At 45.2% G+C, this 18,580-nt stretch overlaps 2 protein-coding genes and 7 non-coding genes across 11 annotated transcripts in view; 8 read left to right on the top strand and 1 right to left on the bottom strand.

Moving 5' to 3' along the window:
• The window catches only part of ZWILCH (zwilch kinetochore protein), a 39,917-nt gene extending 31,153 nt beyond the window's left edge, over window positions 1-8,764 (bottom strand). For 2 of the 3 annotated variants that reach the window (XM_066592921.1, XM_066592922.1), the window contains exons 1-5: window positions 8,294-8,361; window positions 6,327-6,375; window positions 5,439-5,534; window positions 2,644-2,759; window positions 1,449-1,660 (exon numbers count right to left, since the gene is read on the bottom strand). In XM_066592921.1, coding sequence (XP_066449018.1) covers window positions 1,449-1,660; window positions 2,644-2,759; window positions 5,439-5,534; window positions 6,327-6,375; window positions 8,294-8,346 — 526 coding nt within the window. In that variant the 5' untranslated portion in view covers window positions 8,347-8,361. Of the gene's footprint in view, window positions 1-1,448; window positions 1,661-2,643; window positions 2,760-5,438; window positions 5,535-6,326; window positions 6,376-8,293; window positions 8,362-8,748 lie in introns of those variants that run through there. The other variant, XM_066592923.1, reaches the window with a different exon arrangement.
• Window positions 8,747-17,007, top strand: RPL4 (ribosomal protein L4). The gene is made up of 10 exons (XM_066592925.1): window positions 8,747-8,861; window positions 11,601-11,772; window positions 12,523-12,629; window positions 12,842-12,980; window positions 13,959-14,083; window positions 15,376-15,505; window positions 15,673-15,829; window positions 16,105-16,188; window positions 16,395-16,515; window positions 16,715-17,007. The coding sequence occupies exons 1-10, from the start codon at window positions 8,859-8,861 to the stop codon at window positions 16,943-16,945; spliced, it is 1,269 nt and encodes a 422-aa protein (XP_066449022.1). The 5' UTR covers window positions 8,747-8,858; the 3' UTR covers window positions 16,946-17,007.
• LOC136613707 (small nucleolar RNA SNORD16) lies at window positions 11,428-11,526 on the top strand. The gene has a single exon (XR_010790930.1). It is a non-coding gene; the product is annotated as a small nucleolar RNA SNORD16 (small nucleolar RNA).
• LOC136613692 (small nucleolar RNA SNORD18) lies at window positions 12,377-12,447 on the top strand. Its single transcript, XR_010790916.1, has one exon. It is a non-coding gene; the product is annotated as a small nucleolar RNA SNORD18 (small nucleolar RNA).
• Window positions 12,669-12,770, top strand: LOC136613706 (small nucleolar RNA SNORD16). Its single transcript, XR_010790929.1, has one exon. It is a non-coding gene; the product is annotated as a small nucleolar RNA SNORD16 (small nucleolar RNA).
• LOC136613695 (small nucleolar RNA SNORD18) lies at window positions 13,038-13,107 on the top strand. The gene has a single exon (XR_010790918.1). It is a non-coding gene; the product is annotated as a small nucleolar RNA SNORD18 (small nucleolar RNA).
• Window positions 14,571-14,639, top strand: LOC136613697 (small nucleolar RNA SNORD18). The gene has a single exon (XR_010790920.1). It is a non-coding gene; the product is annotated as a small nucleolar RNA SNORD18 (small nucleolar RNA).
• Window positions 15,532-15,601, top strand: LOC136613696 (small nucleolar RNA SNORD18). Its single transcript, XR_010790919.1, has one exon. It is a non-coding gene; the product is annotated as a small nucleolar RNA SNORD18 (small nucleolar RNA).
• Window positions 15,958-16,027, top strand: LOC136613698 (small nucleolar RNA SNORD18). The gene has a single exon (XR_010790921.1). It is a non-coding gene; the product is annotated as a small nucleolar RNA SNORD18 (small nucleolar RNA).
• Window positions 17,008-18,580: the final 1,573 nt, after the last annotated feature.

Below are 18,580 nucleotides of genomic sequence, written 5' to 3'. Positions count from 1 at the left end.
ATGATTCCCAAGAATGAAGTGCGTGGCTGAGACATGAATAGGAGAAGATCATCTGCATATAAGGCCGTCTTACAGGATTAGGTACCAGTCTGCAGGCCCCGCACATCAGGATTGCTCCTCAGTGCCACAGCCAAATGCTCCATAACAATGGCGTAAAGGAGAGGGGACAGCCCTGTCTCGTCATGTTTCTAATAGGTACCGGGTCCGATAGAAGGCCATTCACCAAGATCTGCGCCGACGGGTTCCCATATAGCACCAGAATCCAGTTCAGAAACCGTGGCTCCAGACCTAGATGCGTCAGTGAGGAACTCAGGAAGACTCAATCGACATGGTCAAAGGCCTTCTCTGCATCGACCAAGAGGAGGCAAAATGGCTGCGGCAACTGCTGGGCTTGACTAGTCAGCAGGAGGGCCTTATTGGTATTATCCCTAGGTTCACACCCCTTTATGAAGCCCACTTGATCATGGTGTATATGGGCCGGCAGAATGGGAGCCAACCTGCCCGCTAGAACCTTGGAAGATAGCTTAACATCAAGATTGAGGAGCAAAATAGGGCGGTAACTGGAGCATACCCCTGGATCTTTCCCTAGTTTGGGGAGCACCGTGATATGAGCCATAAGTGACTGAGGAGGAAAGGGAGCTGAGGGCGATACCTGGTTAAACGACCCATTTAGGATTGGAGTGAGGCGTTACCAAAATGGTTTAAAAAAACAGGGGGTGAACCCGTCTGGACTTGTATCCGGTTTCCTTTTCTGTGAGTTTTCTTTGGAGCAGCGAGATGAAGTTCAAAGGGTATTAAAATAATCCATTATTACCGCCATTGACTTCAATGGGGTTTTAGAAAGATGAACGCAAACAAAAAGCTTTCAGTTTACTTCCATTGCCTTTGGTTTCAGTTTTTAAACGCCATTTGTTACATTTAGAAAAACTAAATTAAATCGGGACAATAGATACATTTATTTTTGCTTTAACCCTTTGCAATCCATTTTTGGATTCAGGGTTTCCTAGGGGGCTTTCTCTTTCTGCCATTATACAATAGCGCCGTCTGCTGGCTAGAGCCAGTACTGCGGTATGTGACATGCTGGAGAGGCCCCTGACAACAGAGCGGCCAGTAATATACAGCAAGAATACCCTGTGGGACGTCTTCCGACATCGAAGCTGTACAACCTTTAATCAGACTGTCTTCAGACATCAGACAGTGGATTGGAAAGGGTTAATTCAGTCTCTGCTCCAAAAACTGAACAGAAAGACAAAGTCTGATTGGAGGGAAAATGCCAGTGTGAATGAGCCCTTACTTATAGTGTTGATTTCTGGGTATAATGTTCCTTTAAAAACGAAAAGCTAAATTAAATATGTCTTAATTTAAGCAACTATGTTCTATAACATTGCAGAAGAATGAGACTAAGTCCCAGATTGGAGGAGACGTCCAGCAGTAGCCACTGCACTGACCTGCACACGTTACCATATGGAAGCTCATCCCCGTCATCTCATTCCTGCTGGTTTTGATGGGCTCAGCTCCAAGCCAGCAGGTACTTTCTGCATCTGTACGGTCGCATCGTACCCACAACTGTGGAAGAACCTCCATTGGTTTTTCATTACCAAACTGCCCAAACTGCGCCATGTTGGGATTATGTGTCAAAGTGTAGCTGGAAAGGAGTTGCCTATAGAGAAAAACACGTTAACCCAGAATAAAATTAGTGTAAGAAGAAAGTAAAAAGTTGTGTCTACAGATAAAACTGAGGGTGCATTCACATGAACGTATATCGGCTCGGTTTTCACGCCGAGCCGATATACGTCGTCCTCATGTGCAGGGGAGGAAGGGGGGGGGGATGGAGGAGCCAGAAACAGGAACTGAGCTCCCGCCCCCTCTCTGCCTCCTCTCCACCCCTCTGCACTATTTACAATGAGGAGAGGCGGGATAATTCGCAGAACTTAGCCCCGCCCTGTCCCGCCTCTCCCCATTGCAAATAGTGCAGAGGGGCGGAGAGGAGGCAGAGAGGGGGCGGGAGCTCAGTTCCTGCTCCTGGCTCTTCCATCCCCCCCCCCCCCCCTGCACATGAGGACGACGTATATCGGCTCGGCGTGAAAACCAAGCCAATATACGTTCGTGGGAATGCAGCCTAAAGTTGATTCTAAAAAAAAATGGACAACCTCAACCAAAATGACTGTTTGCTGGGTGAAATTTAACAATAAACGATCAGTTTATTCAAATCATCTGGAAAGATCTCAGCCGTGGTTAAAATTTTCATCCGGTAGACAATCTCTCTTTTTAGAAGAATGTTCCCAGAAAGATCATTCGTCAGTCGCCCGGTGTTATTGGCCATGTATGGTTCAGTTTGATCAACTTTAACAACTCATATGGTCTAACATTTGTAACATTCACTGAGTTATTGGCCTATCCTCAGGACAGACCATCAATTATAGACCGCTGCCCGGGACCTCCTGCTGATCAGATGTTTGCAGAGCCGCTGGGCTCATGCTCAAAGCTGATCTGTGCAGGAAGTAGGTCACTCCGTTCTCCATGCAGTGGCCAAGATCGGTATTACATTCACTTCAATGAGAGCTGTGCCTGCATTACTGCACAATGTATGGAGATATCGGCTTCCTGCAGCGTACACACCAAATATAATCAGAGAGCAGGTACCTGGCTTGCATGGTTGAGACAGGCAGCGGATCACAGGGTTTTTCTACAGAAAGATTCAACGAGTGGCTGTCACTAGTCCGAGACCCTTCCAACATATCTTCCTCCAGTTTTAAAGTCTGCAAGTTAAGAGTAACATCTGTCATATTTATGTATCTAACAGGTTCATAGATTAGCAATTTACATTTAAGAAATGAATCCGTTCAGCTAAACTGCTCAGAGAAGGCTAATATTCATCAACACTCATGTGTATCAAGAGCACAAACCATATAATCAGCAATGTCCCATTTACACGGGACGACAGTCCCTAAACGACTGCATGGGAGCTGACGTCGTTACCGCTCGCAGACAGCACTTAGACTGACAGACGTCACCGCTGGACCGCGGGCTTCTCGCTCAGCGCCTCACCTTCTATGTAAAAGGGCTGAGCGGGGAGTATTAATACTGAGTGACACAGCGGCAGTTTGTAGGCCGATTGAAAGTGAACGAATAGTAAACGAATTTTTAGCGATAATCGTCCCATGTAAACGGGCCTTCAGACATAAATCCAGCAATAAATATAGTAATGTGCAATATACTGTAGACTAAGCTGTTTTATCAATGTCTCACAACAAAAAACAGTAAAAGCCATGGGAGGCCATCAGGGCCATTTTACACCGAATGAGAACTGCACAATTCTCGTTTGCACGAGTGAAGGAGCCGATGACGTCATCCGCCGCTCGTTCGTGCGGACTGTTCATAAAGGCAGATTCATGGTTGAGAATCGTTAACTTCTCATTCAGCGTTTCACATTCCTATATGAAACATTGAATCAGAAGTGTTTAAACGGGACAACAAGTGAACGAGCCAACGAGGATTGTTAGTTCGGCAGAAACTGAATGATGAACAAGAAGCAAATAAGTCTCATTCGGCCGTCGGCTCACGTTTAGACCCAACGATTATCGTTTACTTTCGTTTGTTTGAACAATAATTGTTCCGTCTAAACGCACCTTTAGTGTTCCTGTACGTATTGGGCTGGGTTCACACGTTGCTGATTTGCTGAGGCTTGCCGTTGCATACCCGCGCAGCGGCAAAACCGCAGTGCAAATGTGTTTGGCCAAAAAGCTGTTCTAACAGGGCGGAAATTTTCTGCACTGGCGCAGTGCAGAAATGCAGGTGCGTCACGGTTTTAGAATATGCAGTATGTCAATTCTTTTGGATTTTACGCAGCACTTTTTTTTGCCCATAGCCTCCATGGACGCAGCAAAATCCGCTGCAAAAGTAAAAAAGTGCTGCGGAGAAAAACGCTTACGGATTTTCCGAGCCAAAAAAGCGGCTAAAATAAGCAAAAAGAAAATCCAAAGCCGATAAGAACCTCTTAAGCGGTTTTGCCACAGAAGTGGTTCTTCTGCGGCAAAACCGCCCCGTGTGGACCTAGCCTTAGAGGTAGAATGGCATCACTCGATTTCAGCAGGGCTGGATTTTCATCTACTGTGTATGGAGGCCTCCTGACTCTCCATCAGACAGCAGATGTTGGGGAGATAAGGACTGGGCTCTTGGATAGCAACTGCCCAATCCTATTGCAGTCAGGAGACAAGTCGCTGCCGGAGGTGTCTGACAACAACGTTCTCCCCTCTCCACATTCATGCTAAAGGCCCATTTACACGCAAATACAATCTTTCAAACGATTGAAAGTTTTAGCGATCATAAAGTGGTAATGGACACTAATGTTCATTAACACTTTATCAGCTTCATTTGTGTGTAAAAGGGCCTCTGGGAGCTGCTTGCAGAGCCCAGCATGTGGGCTGGGCTCTGCACACAGCTGCTTTGTTCTCCCATGGGCTGTTGGCAGAATACAATGTAATCTTCGACTCCTGCAGTCTGTTAATTTACTTCAGCTGAACAATGGATTTTAAGCTCACCTTAAAATCATAGTTCAACCGAACAGTGCACAATGCCAGAGTTTACACGCAATGATTATCAGCCATATGCCATTGTTTTTCACGAATTTTGAGCGATTAGCGTTGCATATAAATGGACCTTAAAGGGGTTGTCTCGCGGCGAAAGCGAATTTTTTTTTATTTAAATGGACCCCTGCATTATGCCCTGTGAAAAAGAAAGCATGTGTTAGTTTTTAACAAGCACATTGCACTTACCTGCATCAGCATTCTGCAGCTTCTTCATTTCTTCTTTTAAAGATGGCGCCGCTGGTCTTCTCCCACGGTGCACCGCGGGTCTTCCCATGGTGCACCGTGGAGTTTCTTCTTCTGTCTTCCGCGTTCCACTGCTGATACAGCCACCTCATTGGCTGATCAGCACCACGTGACGAAGGCGGAGCTACGATGACGATGCGCAGACCAGCTCTCCGGCACGAGCAGCCCCATTCACCAGGCAGAAGACCGCACAGCGCAAGCGCGTCTAAAAACGCCAGAAGACAGCGAAATTAGACGGAGCCATGGAGACGAGGACGCTAGCAACGGAGCAGGTAAGTGAATAACTTCTGTATGGCTGATATTTAATGCACGATGTATATTACAAAGTGCATTAATATGGCCATACAGAAGTGCTTACCCCCACTTGCTGCCGTGAGACAACCCCTTTAAATGCGCACAGGTATGAGGGTGTCGGCAAGATTGCTGTTGGCCAAAAGCTTTTTTTTTGGCCACCAGCTACTTAGTATCCATGGCCACCCTTAAACTGCTGGTTTTCTCTCTCGCTCACCTTTGAGCTACACACTGTTCCTGACACATGCGGTCTCGGTTATGCAAGAACACCCTAATCTAGAAGAACACAATGTTATTTTGGAATATAAAGCATACCCTTCTCTCCACCATAAAAGCTGTTTCATTCCCACTCCAGAAACTCTCCAAGGACTGGCACTGGCCAGGACTGACCATGTGGATCTGTAGGTCATCCTTGTAGGAGGGAAAAAAAGAGAGACAATTAATTTTGCACCGACATCTACCAGAAGTTTAGGGCATATGGGCACCGCCAGACAGTTGTGGTCAGACGGCTCCAGCAACGGCTTATCTCCAGGACTGACCAAAAGATGTTGAGATTCAACACACTCGATCTTGTTGTGTAAAAGCTGGGAGGCCCCATACACGTGTGGTTCATCCAGTCTCACCTAAACTGGTAGGTTCTGATCACTTTTGTCTAATGTGGGGGCCTTTAAAAATGCCATAGCCAGTTTATGGTGTGCAAATGTCACCAAGGCCAAAAATGCTAGCTGTGACACACAGAAGGGTTTTCGCATGAGGACAACCACTGTCTATAGTCTCTATTAAGAAATATGGATATCAGCTGATGAAAGTGGACAACCAGTTTAGGGCTCATTCACATTAGCACTGTGGGTTCAGTTATCCCGCACCGTTATAGAGGTAGGAAAACAGAATCCACTGGCCGATCGGACCCCCTTAACTATAATGGGGTGCATTCTGTTTCGCTCCATGCAGCACTATTGTGTTTAAGCTCTATACAGAATTCAGCAATGGAGGCGCAGAACAGTCCTGAACGCTGCTGTCAACGAAGCCTTAACAAGTCAGCATTATTTGGCAGTGGGCCATGATTGCAGCAGGTTTGCTGGATGTAAATGAAAGGTTGTTAGTCACTGAAAGCGGACAGGAATCTTAAGAACAGTTAGGACTTGGCACACAAAGTATGTTAGAAAGTTACAGAAAACTTTAAGCGTTATTCACATCACACACCTTATATGGAACAGGACCAGACTCCCCCTTCTTGAACTGCTCACGAACGCTGCGGAAAGCAGAATATAGACATCATCAGCTACACGGATGACAGATCTGTATTCTACCCTATACATTAAGGCCCATTTAGACCCAACCATTCTTGCTCAAAATTCGCTCAAAGACATCTTTTGAGCGATAACCGTTGAGTCTAAATGCACGGACATGGTGCAGTTTTCAAGCATGACTTGTTCATTGCTCAATTCAAGAAAACTAGAATTGAAGGATGAACTCTTATCAGCGGTGCAGGCTGTTATCACAGTCGGAAGCGCTGATAAGATTCTTTCAGCTCATGTCCTGCTGGTAGTTCACAGAGGGATGCGAGCTGTAATAACGGAGAACAGTACAGCTGTTTGCTTATGCAGAACAGCTGTATTGTTCGCTGAGCGTTAGCGTCGGTGTCACGATAAAATTTAATATACCATATAATGTATTGGAAGACTTTAAAAAGAAAATTTTAAGTGGCAAAATGGGAAAAATAGTAATCACACCGTTGGTGCAGTAAAATGATATCTTTATTCTGTATCAGTGCAATTATAGCAACAGCAAATTGATATCGTTTTTTTTATGCACTATTAAAAATAAAAAATTAGCTTTCTGTTGCCATCTTTTGACTCCCATAGTTTTTTTCATTTTTCCATCGATGGGACTCTTTGAGGGCCCGCTTTTTGTAGAGGTGACAAAAAAAAAAAAAAAAAAGCACAATCCTGGCATTGTGTTTTTTTTTTGCTTTTTTTTTTTTTTTTTACGGCCAGCACTCATCATGCGGGATTAATATTGTGATATTTTAATAAATTAGCTGTACTTCACAGGTATAGCTATACCAAATGGCAGATCCACTACTGCAGCACTATTTAGGTGTGGATGTGGCCACTGCGGCTGCTCTTGGCAGCTGAGAAGAGATGCGTAGACTTCTGTGGGCATCCATGTGCCCGTCTTCAGCTGCCGAGGGCAGCCAACAAGCAGCGATGACAGCTACGAGGGCGCAGCGTGTGGGTGAGTGCTGCAAGCCCCTCATTCAGTGATCAGTGGGGGTCTCGGCCCGGATCCTAACCAAATGAAGCTTTTCACACGTCGGTCTCTGAGGGGCCAAAAAGTATTTTTAAAAGTGCAGTTAAGGCCCATTTACAGCAACCGACGAGCGCAAGAAAGAAGAGCTAATGGGCGATCGTTCTAGTGATAATTAGAGATGAGCGAGCATACTCAGGAGGAAGGAGAGAGATTTCAATCACAGCCCTGTGTCATGACTTTACTTTTGTTTTCGGCCGCAGCTCTGTGTCTGACAGCACGTTTTAGCGCACGCCATCATTGTGATGGGTGATGAGATGCGCTGGCCACCTGAAAGCGCCGTCCAGCGCCACGATCGAGCGCATGTTTGTGAGACCCTATTGATTTAAATGGGAGCGTTATACTGCGATTAATGTAGCGTTAAAAACACAGGGGATACGTTTCCATGTTTTGGTTTTTTTTTTGTAGGATTGAAACTCCCCGCCTGCGAAACTTTCCCATCCCACAAGATAATAAATTACGCTAACTTTTATCTTCTTCTAATTACAGACAATGCAAAACGTATTAAAGTATGGCGGTACATCTTAACGGGTATGGTTTTTGTGATCAAATGCATTAAAACAATTTTTTTTAAAGTGTTGAACTTTAAAACTTTATTTTAAAAAAACAAGTTTACAAAAAGTTTATCAAAAATGCACAAAAACAAAACCGCACGTACAATTTACGCACATAAACGTACAATTAAAAAGGTGCGCGTTTTTACAGGGACGGTTCTTGCATACGTGAAAACGCCAGCGCAATAAAATAACATTTATAACTAAATCACTCGTATGGCAGCCTACTGATTACGTGTAGGACTACAAGTCCCAGCAGCAGACTACAAGTCCCAGCAGCAGACTACAAGTCCCAGCAGCACACACCTGAGCAGCGCCCCGTACAGCTCCCCGGCCGCCCGGTGTCTCTCCTGCCACATTATTATCCAGCAGCCCAAGTCAAACTGCGCGCGCAGCGGCCGTCAGCGAGGACCCCGCCCCCGGAACTACAGCCAGCCGCCACCGGGCACAAACCGATAAAACCGCACAAAACAACATCACACTGGCCCGTCACCCCCCGGTCCCACCTCAGGACCCCCTGCCGACCGCATATTTACTGTTTTAGTTCATATTTACACTTCTCATTACACGTCATTTCATGCAGCGACAGCTCCTTCCGCGACGTAAAATAGTCCCAACATCCGTGACTGGATTCTAGCCGTCTCTCCGCCGCCCCGCGCTAACTGCGCTCCGGTGCGGACGGCGCGGCTTCTATTATAATTTTTCATGATATAATATTAGGCTTTAGTTGATTTCTATCCCCCGAGCCCGGGCCGTCATACCCGCCTGCGCCCCTCCTCTTCCTGGCGGGCGGATATAGCACTGCGGTGCGCTACGTCCTCCCTTTTCTCTCTGTGGCCGCCATAGAGGCAGCACCGGCGCGGCGGTCAGCATGGTGAGGACGGGCTGGGGCTGCGGGTTTATGCCGGTCACCTCGGGATAACGGGCATGAGGGGTCGTATGTTGTACGGGGCAGTACCCGCGGGGTTCCGGGCTGCCAGACGGCCTGTGAGCTGTAGGCCGCAGCCACGTTACCGCCGCGTGTGAGGAGGCCGCAGTCCTCGGGTGCACCGCGGCGCCGGCACGTGGGGCTGCTATGTGCGGTCCTAGTCTGTCCCTGCGTGCGTGTCACATGTATGTAATGTATATGATGTGATTATATCATATGTCATATATGTAGTGTGTGTATATGATGTGATTTATATCATATGTCATATATGTAGTGTGTATATGATGTGATTATGTCATATGTTACATGTCTTGTGTAGGAGGGAAAGTGTTTAAAGTTCTCAAACTTTTTATCATTGTTGGAAAACTTTCTAAGTGATCATGGCCCCGGGATGGGGTGAAGCAGTGTAGTCGGGTTTTCCTCCTTCTATAGGTACCTCCCCCTACGGCTGTGTATGGTGTGCCTGTACAGTTACATTCACACGGCGGAATCCCTTCTGGAATCTTCTGTGTGGATTCAGTCTGTAAAGCCACAGTAGAAATCTGCATCCAAGGCTGCCGCCCCAGTGGATTGTCATTGTGCGTGCAACCTGACTGCATGTGATGCTAATAGCGCATTGATTTCCTATTGGGCTACTCAAGGCAGAGGTCTTGTGTTTGTTTTGTTTTTTCGTCTAAAATAGAAGACTCCGCTCAAATTATGGTGCGATCCCGCAGCTGTTGGAGAGGCTCCATTGAGAACACTCCAGTCGTTGTGTGAAGGCGGAGGGGAGTACAGCAACACTTAGTTATCCTTCGCCCTGTCAGTGGGCAGAATCCATGCTTGGAGTTCCTGTGTCGTGAAGTCACATGATACTTGGTGTGGAACGCATTGGAAATTGCGCATGTAGTCTGCCCATGGACGGGGCTGATGGCGCGGCAGGGATGTGTGGCTTAGTCTAGGATTTCTGCTGCAGTTTTACAGACGGAATCTGTGCAGAAAGTTCTCGGTTGGATTGTGCCGTGTGACCCTACCTGCAGGTGTGATCACAGCGGTGGGTCTACCCCTGCAAGGACCATCCTGTTCCCAGAAGGACAACTCCTTTTATTTGATTGGGTTACTTTACACCTAAGTTTTAAAAAAATCGCTTCATTTGCGGTCTTTGTGCTACATCCACCCCTCGAGAATCACCATTCTTGTCGGCATCTTTGGGGACCACAGCTCTAACCATGGGTATAGCTTCTGCCACTAGGAGGTGACACTAAACCCAAGTGTTAACTCCTCCCATTAGCTATACCCCTCCTGCCAGCACCAAGCTAGCTCAGTTTTGGCTTGGTGTCTGCAGGAGGCAGACCTCTTCAAACAAGGTCTTCAGGACTACAGGGATGTGGACACAGGGCCGGCAGGACTCTTCCTGTTCCCTAGGAGGAGGGCAGACGGCAAGTGACTGTCCTCCAAGAAGAAAAGGTGGCACCTCCACTTTGCTTGATAGTGACCCGCCAACCCTAGGCTTTCCCATCCCGAAGCACTCCCCTCTCTCCATAGGTCGGTGAGCAGATTAGAGTTCACTGCTGGAAATTGGGGAGCATCTCTCAGCATCAAAACACCCGGCAGAGTAGGTAAGTACATAGATGTACGAGCCCCCCTTTCTTTGTCACTGGGCCTGCAATGTTGTGTATCTACTTCCATGTGCTTTGAGTGATGTGCCGCCATGCAGCTGCTGCTGTTGGCCACATGTGGCCATGTGTGAGATTGGTCACTGACCAAAATTGCACTTGTCCATCTCAGTAGCCTAACGGCGCGTCTTGTTGCTGATCCACGCCAAAATCTGTCAAAATCCTTACCAATAGATGTGAATCTGCAACAGAGTTTACCCTTTCACGGGAAGAACCGAAGCTTGCAGCAAGTCCACTACTTCTGAAAGTACCCTAAAGTGCTGCGAACCCATCAAATTTACCTGATTGGTGGGTTTTTACCACTCGGGACCCATGCTGGTCAGGTATATATGATCTATCCTAAGCATGGGTCATCCACATGCGTTATAGAAAATCCCTTTAAAGCGGTTGTCCAAGCTTAGAAAAATTACTGCTTTCTTCTAAATACAGCGCCACTCTTGTCTATGGGTTGTTTCTGGCATTGCAGCTCAGCTCCCATTGATTTCAGTGAAGCTGAGCTGCAGTACCACACACAACCTATGGACAAGGGTGGTGCTTTGTTTAGAAGAAAGCAGATGTTATTTAACCCTCGACAACCCATTTTAAGCATCTTTTACATGGGGTAAGGGGTGAGCATACACAACTTACAGATAGTTTAAGGTCTTACTATCCTTAATCACATTGCCATTTTTACCTTTAGCGCAGCAATCCACCGAATGTGCCAGTAGTCCCGACTTGAAACGCAGTGCTGCGCTATTTTCTTTCTGGTAACTTAGTGAAATCTGATGGATTCTCCTAATGAGGCCCACTGATGCAAATGTGAACAAGGCCGGATGCTTCCAACTTCTTCCTGTTGGTTTGCTTTGTGTAGAACTTTATGCCATGATGGTGTAATTTGCGTCTTACCAGGTATTGGGTGACAGTAGCCTGCTGTCATTGTGCCCGTACCACGGACTGACGACACTTGAGTCTGAGCATAGAGCGATACGTTGTGTGTTCAGTGGATGTGGGGTGAGATGATATGAACACTTATTTCTTCTCTCCCCTCTAGGCCTGCGCTCGTCCTTTGATATCGGTGTACTCCGAAAAGGGGGAAGCTTCAGGCAAAAATGTGACCATGCCTGCTGTGTTCAAGGCTCCTATACGCCCAGATATAGTCAACTTTGTCCACACCAACCTGCGGAAGAACAACCGGCAGCCATATGCAGTGAGCGAACGTGCTGGTAGGTCATTGGCTACCTAGGGTGGATCATAACCTGTCAACTTGCTGACTTTCCAAAGGCCAAGATGGGTGTATTATCCCCGATTTTAAAGGTGCTCTCGAAAAAGTGAAAAAATGTGAAAACCTCTGCAGATGGTACAAAACAAAGAACCAGTACTTTCCCCCCCTGTGATTGTACTCTGGCAGTCCACTACTGGTCTTTATTTGCAAGTGGTCAGCAATGACTGTACTGCTAGTGACTGCTCAGCGGTCACATGGTGCACTCGTGCCATCATGGCTCCCATCTCTAAGGTGTGATGCCATTAGTACAGCACATGACTGCTGATGGTACCCTGCTTGTAAGCAATAACTGGGGGTAAGGCCGGGCTCACACAAACGTATTTGCATTGCTTATTATGTGCGCATAATACACAGTAAATGGTGTCAATGAAAGTACGTTGATTTTCATTGTTCCACTCGTGTATATTGTGTGCACATAAAAGAATGAATTATGTTGTGTAATATGTGGACATTACAAAAAGAACAGCAGTGTAAAATACGCACAAACCATAGCGGTCTGAGGCCTCGCAGTACCCATGTAGTTGCATGCTACATGACATTCCACTTCATCATGATGAGATCCACTTCATTGGTCCGTGTTTCTGAAACTAATGATATTTGTGGAAGTTCTGACGTGTAATGGAAGACACTAATGATGAACTGTCCGATGTAAACAATGTTTGATTTTTTTGTTTTTTCTTCTATTTTTTAGGTCACCAGACCAGTGCTGAATCATGGGGAACAGGCAGGGCTGTCGCCCGTATTCCCCGTGTCCGTGGGGGTGGAACACACCGCTCTGGCCAGGGTGCATTTGGAAATGTATCCTTTATCCATTGATGTTTCCCATGCTTTGCTGCTTGCTATGATGTCGTAATTTGCGTCTTACTCCACGCCGTGCGACAGTTGCCTGCTGTCATAATGCAAGTGTGGATGTCTGACGAAAAATGTAAACTCTGAGCGAGATTGCTTGAAAAGAGGATTTCGTTCTCAGATTTTGTATGTTCTACAGTTTTCTTTAACGAATACTATAGATGTGCCGCGGTGGGCGTATGTTTGCCCCTACCAAGACCTGGAGGCGTTGGCATCGTAGAGTCAATGTAACTCAGAAGAGATATGCAGTGTGCTCTGCCTTGGCTGCTTCAGCTCTTCCTGCACTTGTCATGTCTAAAGGTAAGGCTAACGACTATTTTAGCTTAACGATTAGTGGATGAGCCAACGATCATTAAGGAGGAATGATGATCTTCCACTTCATGGTCCGTGTTTCTGAAATCTGTGATCTTATGGAAGTTCTGACCTTTGCTGTAAATTATCTACATTAAGTCAACAGTATCCTGAAACCTGTGACTCCAAGTGGGATATTATTTTCTCACCTTCTAGAATAGCGCTCCTCAGTGTAAAGAAACTGAGCCCTATGAAGTTTGTTCGATTTATTCGATCTTTGGTTGCATTTGCACTGAATGATTTTTCACTAGTTTGAACAATAATCGTTCTCTGTAGAGGGCCTTTTTAAGTGGAACAAGCTTTCCTACACTATTGGTGTGTGCCTTGTACAAGTGCCCACCCTGTCACAGTATGGGACATGCAATACATGAGGATTCAGTATTACACCACTGTAAAAGGATCCAAGCTTATACAGTAGTGTCTCCAGGTTGCCATTCTTGTCTGTGGGAGTTACAGAAACCACAGAATACAGCAAACTGTGCTGTCTCCGTAATCTGGTTGCCTCAGCAGGTGGGGATGATGTTGGGAGACCCTCTGCTGGTGGGACTCACACCTATCACATTTGGATATGCCAGGAATGTGTAAGATGAGAATAACTATTAGGATACGTTTATATGTAGCAGAAATACTGCAAAATGTCCACTGCAAATTTTACATAATTTCTAGCAAATTTAAAACAGTCCAAATCTGCACCACTGGTTCAGATTTTGACTTTAAATCGGCTGTGTAACCACAGCTATTTTCAGAAAATTCACTTACATCCGAAGTCTTCACGATCAGCGCTACCTGGCACCCGGTGGCCTGTTGTGAGCGTGCAACCAGTAGTCGATGTCTTTAGCTATTGAGTTATCTATGCTAAACCTTGCTTGTAGACCATGGCTTTTTTTTTTTTCTAGTGTATCACACTTTTTTGCATATTGTATTTAGGCCACCGTATTGAGGAGATCCCAGAGGTCCCGTTGGTTGTCGAAGATAAAGTTGAAAGCTACAAGAAAACAAAGGAAGCTGTCCTGTTGCTGAAGAAATTGAAAGCCTGGAATGACATCAAGAAGGTGAGAAAGAAACACAGGTTCAGACCTGCGCAGCATTGTGTTCAGTGCCAGAAAGTTCTACAAACAATCACATTCTTGATATGCAGTCCTATTGCCTGCTGCTATGTTTTGAAAGTGAAGGACTCCGGGTAAAGAGACGTTAATATTTGGGTTGTCATGTAGAAAATTGTTCTTTATAGATTAAGTGCTTCATCCTTCACGGGAAGCTCCAAACTTATGAGGCTGCTGTCAAAGCATGTCTGAGGTGATCAGTTGCAATATACTGTCAGGACTTCTGATCACAACTAAGGGTCTCTTTACACCAAACGATCTCATTTGAATGAAGAATGTCAGTTTGCTCAGTCTGTTTATACAGGCAGACACTTTGAATGAGCTCATTTGAAAGAGCCAACAGTCATTCATATTCGCTGTATAAGAGAATGACTATAAGATTGGTATTTAAACCGAATACGTAGACTAACAGCGTTTAATTTTTAAGATGTGAACTGAGGAATGATGATCTTCCACTTCTGTACCGTGTTTCTGAAACCTGTGATCTCACGGAAGTTCTGACCTTTGCTGTAAATTATCAGTCAACCTGTATCTCCAAATGGAACAATATTTGTTCAGTTTCTAGGAATCGTGCTCCTCCGTGTAAAGTAACAACCTTTTTGAAGTCTGTTCCAGGTGGTTACATTAGCTTTTTAAAAAAATTTTTTTTTTTGTGGAACAAGCTTTCAAGTCAGAATTTTGTGAGATCGATTTTTCTCAACTAACAATACAGATTGATTAAAAAAAAGAATGATGCAAAATTGATTTAACCAAACAAGCATTGATATACAAAAGCCAGAAAAACGTGAAAACAGAATTCTTCAGGTTTCTAATGCACCTTACTAAACTATGTGAATGCCGTCGGTGACTTGACAGACGTTAAGTCGCTTTTCCATTACTACCCAGCTGTGTCCCAAAATATCCAGTTTGACTTCACTGTAGCGGTGATGTGTTTTACATAATGTAGTGTCCCCACTGATTTATAGTACATCAAACATCTATCTGTAAGGTGCATTTAAAAAGTTGGCATTCTATCTTTTCGTGGCATTCTGGCTGTTTTTCAATTCATGTATGAAGCAATCGGCTTTACGTCTGCACCATTCTTCTTGAATCTCCTTGTATAACTGACACTGAGCAATTATGCTTAGAACATTTGGATCTTAATGATTTAGTCTTAAGATTCTGCTTACCCTTCAGTCAGGCAGATTTGCTCAGAACCAAAAAAAAACTTTCTGTACTTATTAACATACATTTCTGTCCAGGTCTACGCCTCCCAACGTATGCGTGCTGGTAAGGGTAAAATGAGAAACCGTCGCCGTATCCAGCGCAGAGGGCCTTGTATTATCTACAATGAAGACAGTGGCATTGTTAAAGCCTTCAGAAATATCCCAGGTACTAAGATCTTCAAGAAGTGAACTCAGGAATGATGATCTTCCACTTCATGGTCCGTGTTTCTGAAAACTGTGATCTCATGGAAGTTCTGACCTCTGCTGTATATTATCAAGTTAACAGTAAACTGAAACCTGTGTTTCTAAATGAAATATTTGTTCACCCTCTAGGAATCACGCTTCTCAGTGTAAAGAAACTGAACCTTTTGAGGTTGGCTCCAGGTGGTCATGTTGGACGGTTCTGTATCTGGACAGAAAGTGCCTTCCGCAAGCTGGATGATCTCTATGGCACATGGCGTAAAGCAGCTATCCTGAAGGCAAATTACAAGTATGTAAATAAGCATGGTGGATATGTACAAATCACTACGTGAGCTGTATTGCCTTTGTTAGGATTGAGGCACTTGACTGCATGATGTATCTTCAGCATCGTCCATGTGTACTCGATATCTAGCAGCTGATCTATGATGAGCTACATTTCTATCGTCCGTGTTTCTGAAACTCAATGATTTGTGAAGGTTCTGAATAACGGCAATCTGCCTGCCATCTACTACAGATGTAATTCTTGAGTTATACTCTTACTAACCTGCAATTCTTTATTTGTAGCCTTCCCATGCACAAAATGACAAATACAGATCTGAGCAGAATCCTGAAGAGTCAAGAGATCCAGAAGGCTTTGCGTGCTCCAAAGTAAGTTCTCAATGTAGCGGAGTATTAGTTACTAAAGTACTTTATCTGTATTAAGAATTACACTTATATGATTTTCCACTTCGTTAGTCCGTGCTTCTGAAACTTTGACATGAGTAAAAGCTCTGGCTGCTGTAATATAAAGGTGCAGCATCTCTAGATTCTGTTTATGAATGATGAAATTGACCTTGGATGCATTTGTATTACAGGAAGAAGGTGAAGCGCAGAGAACTCAAGAAGAACCCATTGAAGAACTTGAGAATCATGATGAGGCTCAATCCATACGCAAAGACAGCAAAACGCAATGCAATCCTGCGCCAGGCTGACAACGTGAGTGTTGGATCTTTTCTTGTCTTGGCAGGGTCCGATGTACCTCACTGTTTACTACTTGTACTCAGCACACGCCTTATAAGCTTTGGAGTAACGGTGTCTGTAAATGGCAGACATTGTCAGTCTACAACTTTTTTGTTTGTAATGCAGAACTAGTTGCTGACACAACTGATAACATGTGTTCATTTCTTTGTTCCAGATTAAGACAAAACTGAAGAAGCGAGAGGAAGTAGCAGCCAAAGCTGTTGCAAGGGCAGCAGCCAAGGCTGAAGCTGCAGCAGCCAAGGCTGCAGAAACAAAAGCTGCAGGAAAAGGCAAGGGAGCTGCAAAAACAAAGGCTGCAGGAAAAGGCAAGGAAGCTGCAAAAACAAAGCCTGCAGGAAAAGGCAAGGAAGCCGCCCCAGCAAAAGCTGCAGCAAAGAAATCTTAAATCTGACTTGCTGAAGTTCAGTGTTTTGGATTCATTCTCAATAAATGCTGTTTAATATGAAATGTATGTGACTTTTTTCATTCTGCCTATTCTTACATTGCTATACCTCATTTTGAATTTGTTTAATGGTAAATGGTGGTTCTCTGTCACTTATGTTGATGGCTCCTCCTTAAAGGGGTTTTGTCATTGGAAGAAGAGAAATCTATACTTGCCTAGCCCTCCCCAGGCAGCCGCCTTACTAGATCTTAATCTCCCCTGGATCCTCTGACTCCTCCAGTCCCCCGGGTCACCTCATCGCCAGCTGGATGGATCCTCTTCCTGTGACGAAGTGTGCATTGCCAGTATTCGTCTTCCTGCACATCACTAGTGACGTTGGCATTCACTGCCTAGCAAGGAATGCTGAATCCTCGGCAGCCTGCTTTAGTGTGTGGGGTCTTGCTGCTAGTGTTCATACATGTGTGCTAAAGCAGGCTGCCAAGGAGTCAGCATTCCTTGCTAGGCAGTGAACACTACATCACTAGTGACATTGGTGTACACTGACCTGCAGGGAGCAGAATGCTGGCAATGTACGCTTCGTCACAGAAAAGAATCTAGCTGGCTGCAGGTGGTGTGTCCTGGGTACTGGAAGAGCCACTAGGTGAAAGATCTAGTAAGAAGACTGCCTAAGGAGGAATATGTAAGTATAGAACTTTTATTTAACAGAACTCCTTTAAAGAGGTGGGGGGGGGAGGGGTAAACACTACAAGAACTGTTTTTTAGGAGTTTCATGAAGTGGGGTTTCATGGTTGAGAAGCTGCATGTGGAGGTTTAACACCCCATTTCCAATGAGGGGTAATGCTGATGCTAGAGGACAACAGTTGGGGAAGAAGTCTCCTTCCCTCTTCCAGTATGACTTTACCCATAAAGACATAATTCATGAGTCCAAAATTCAGTCCTATCTTTGGTATGAACTGGAAGGAGGGTTACAAGACAGACCTTCACCCCAACCTTGACTGAACACATCTTTTGGCTGAATGAGTACATGCTCTACACAAACTCCTTCCAAAATCTTGTGGAAAGTGTTCACAGAAGAGTGGAAACCTATGGCCACAGAGGGAAGCCCAGTTCCTACTAACACCCATGGTTCTGGAATAAGAACCCCACAAGCTCCTATAGCAGTGATGCTTTGGTGTCCACCCTTTTTGCACATTATACAATAAACAAGCTGCACGTGAATAGTCCGTTCTTGAAGTTGATATGCTGGTGGGTTTCAGCTAGGTTCTCTTTACATGCACATCACTGGGGTCATTCTGCCTGAACCGCAGCCATCATGAACCTGGGATAGGTTTGCCCATTGCCCTGTGATGGTCTGAAACACTGCGTTGGTTTACAATAACCACGCTTTGAAGCTTGCCTTGGAAAGGAGCTACGATTCACAGGGTCTGCCATACCAGCCTCTCCCCACCCTCAGTATGTAGACTGACCTGCGCTCTCCCTATGACCTTTCAGTCTATATGCAGCAGGCAGAGATTGGCCGGCACAGCCCACCCCTTTGACTCGGAAATCTGTTACGAATCAAACTTAAAAATGTGTTTATGGTAACACTAGCATTTTAGAGTAACACAACATTGGGGCAATGGGCAAACCTGTCTCGGG

This window comes from Eleutherodactylus coqui, chromosome 2, assembly GCF_035609145.1.
Source record: "Eleutherodactylus coqui strain aEleCoq1 chromosome 2, aEleCoq1.hap1, whole genome shotgun sequence".
In the NCBI taxonomy this organism is placed as follows: domain Eukaryota; kingdom Metazoa; phylum Chordata; class Amphibia; order Anura; family Eleutherodactylidae; genus Eleutherodactylus; species Eleutherodactylus coqui.
This window is presented reverse-complemented; position numbering and strand designations above follow the sequence as displayed.

Coding starts and splice junctions, on each gene's coding strand:
- RPL4 (XM_066592925.1), top strand. Junction 12,630..12,841: donor GCCAGGGTGCATTTGGAAAT/GTATCCTTTATC, acceptor CGAATACTATAG/ATGTGCCGCGGTGGGCGTAT. Junction 14,084..15,375: donor CCTGGAATGACATCAAGAAG/GTGAGAAAGAAA, acceptor ATTTCTGTCCAG/GTCTACGCCTCCCAACGTAT.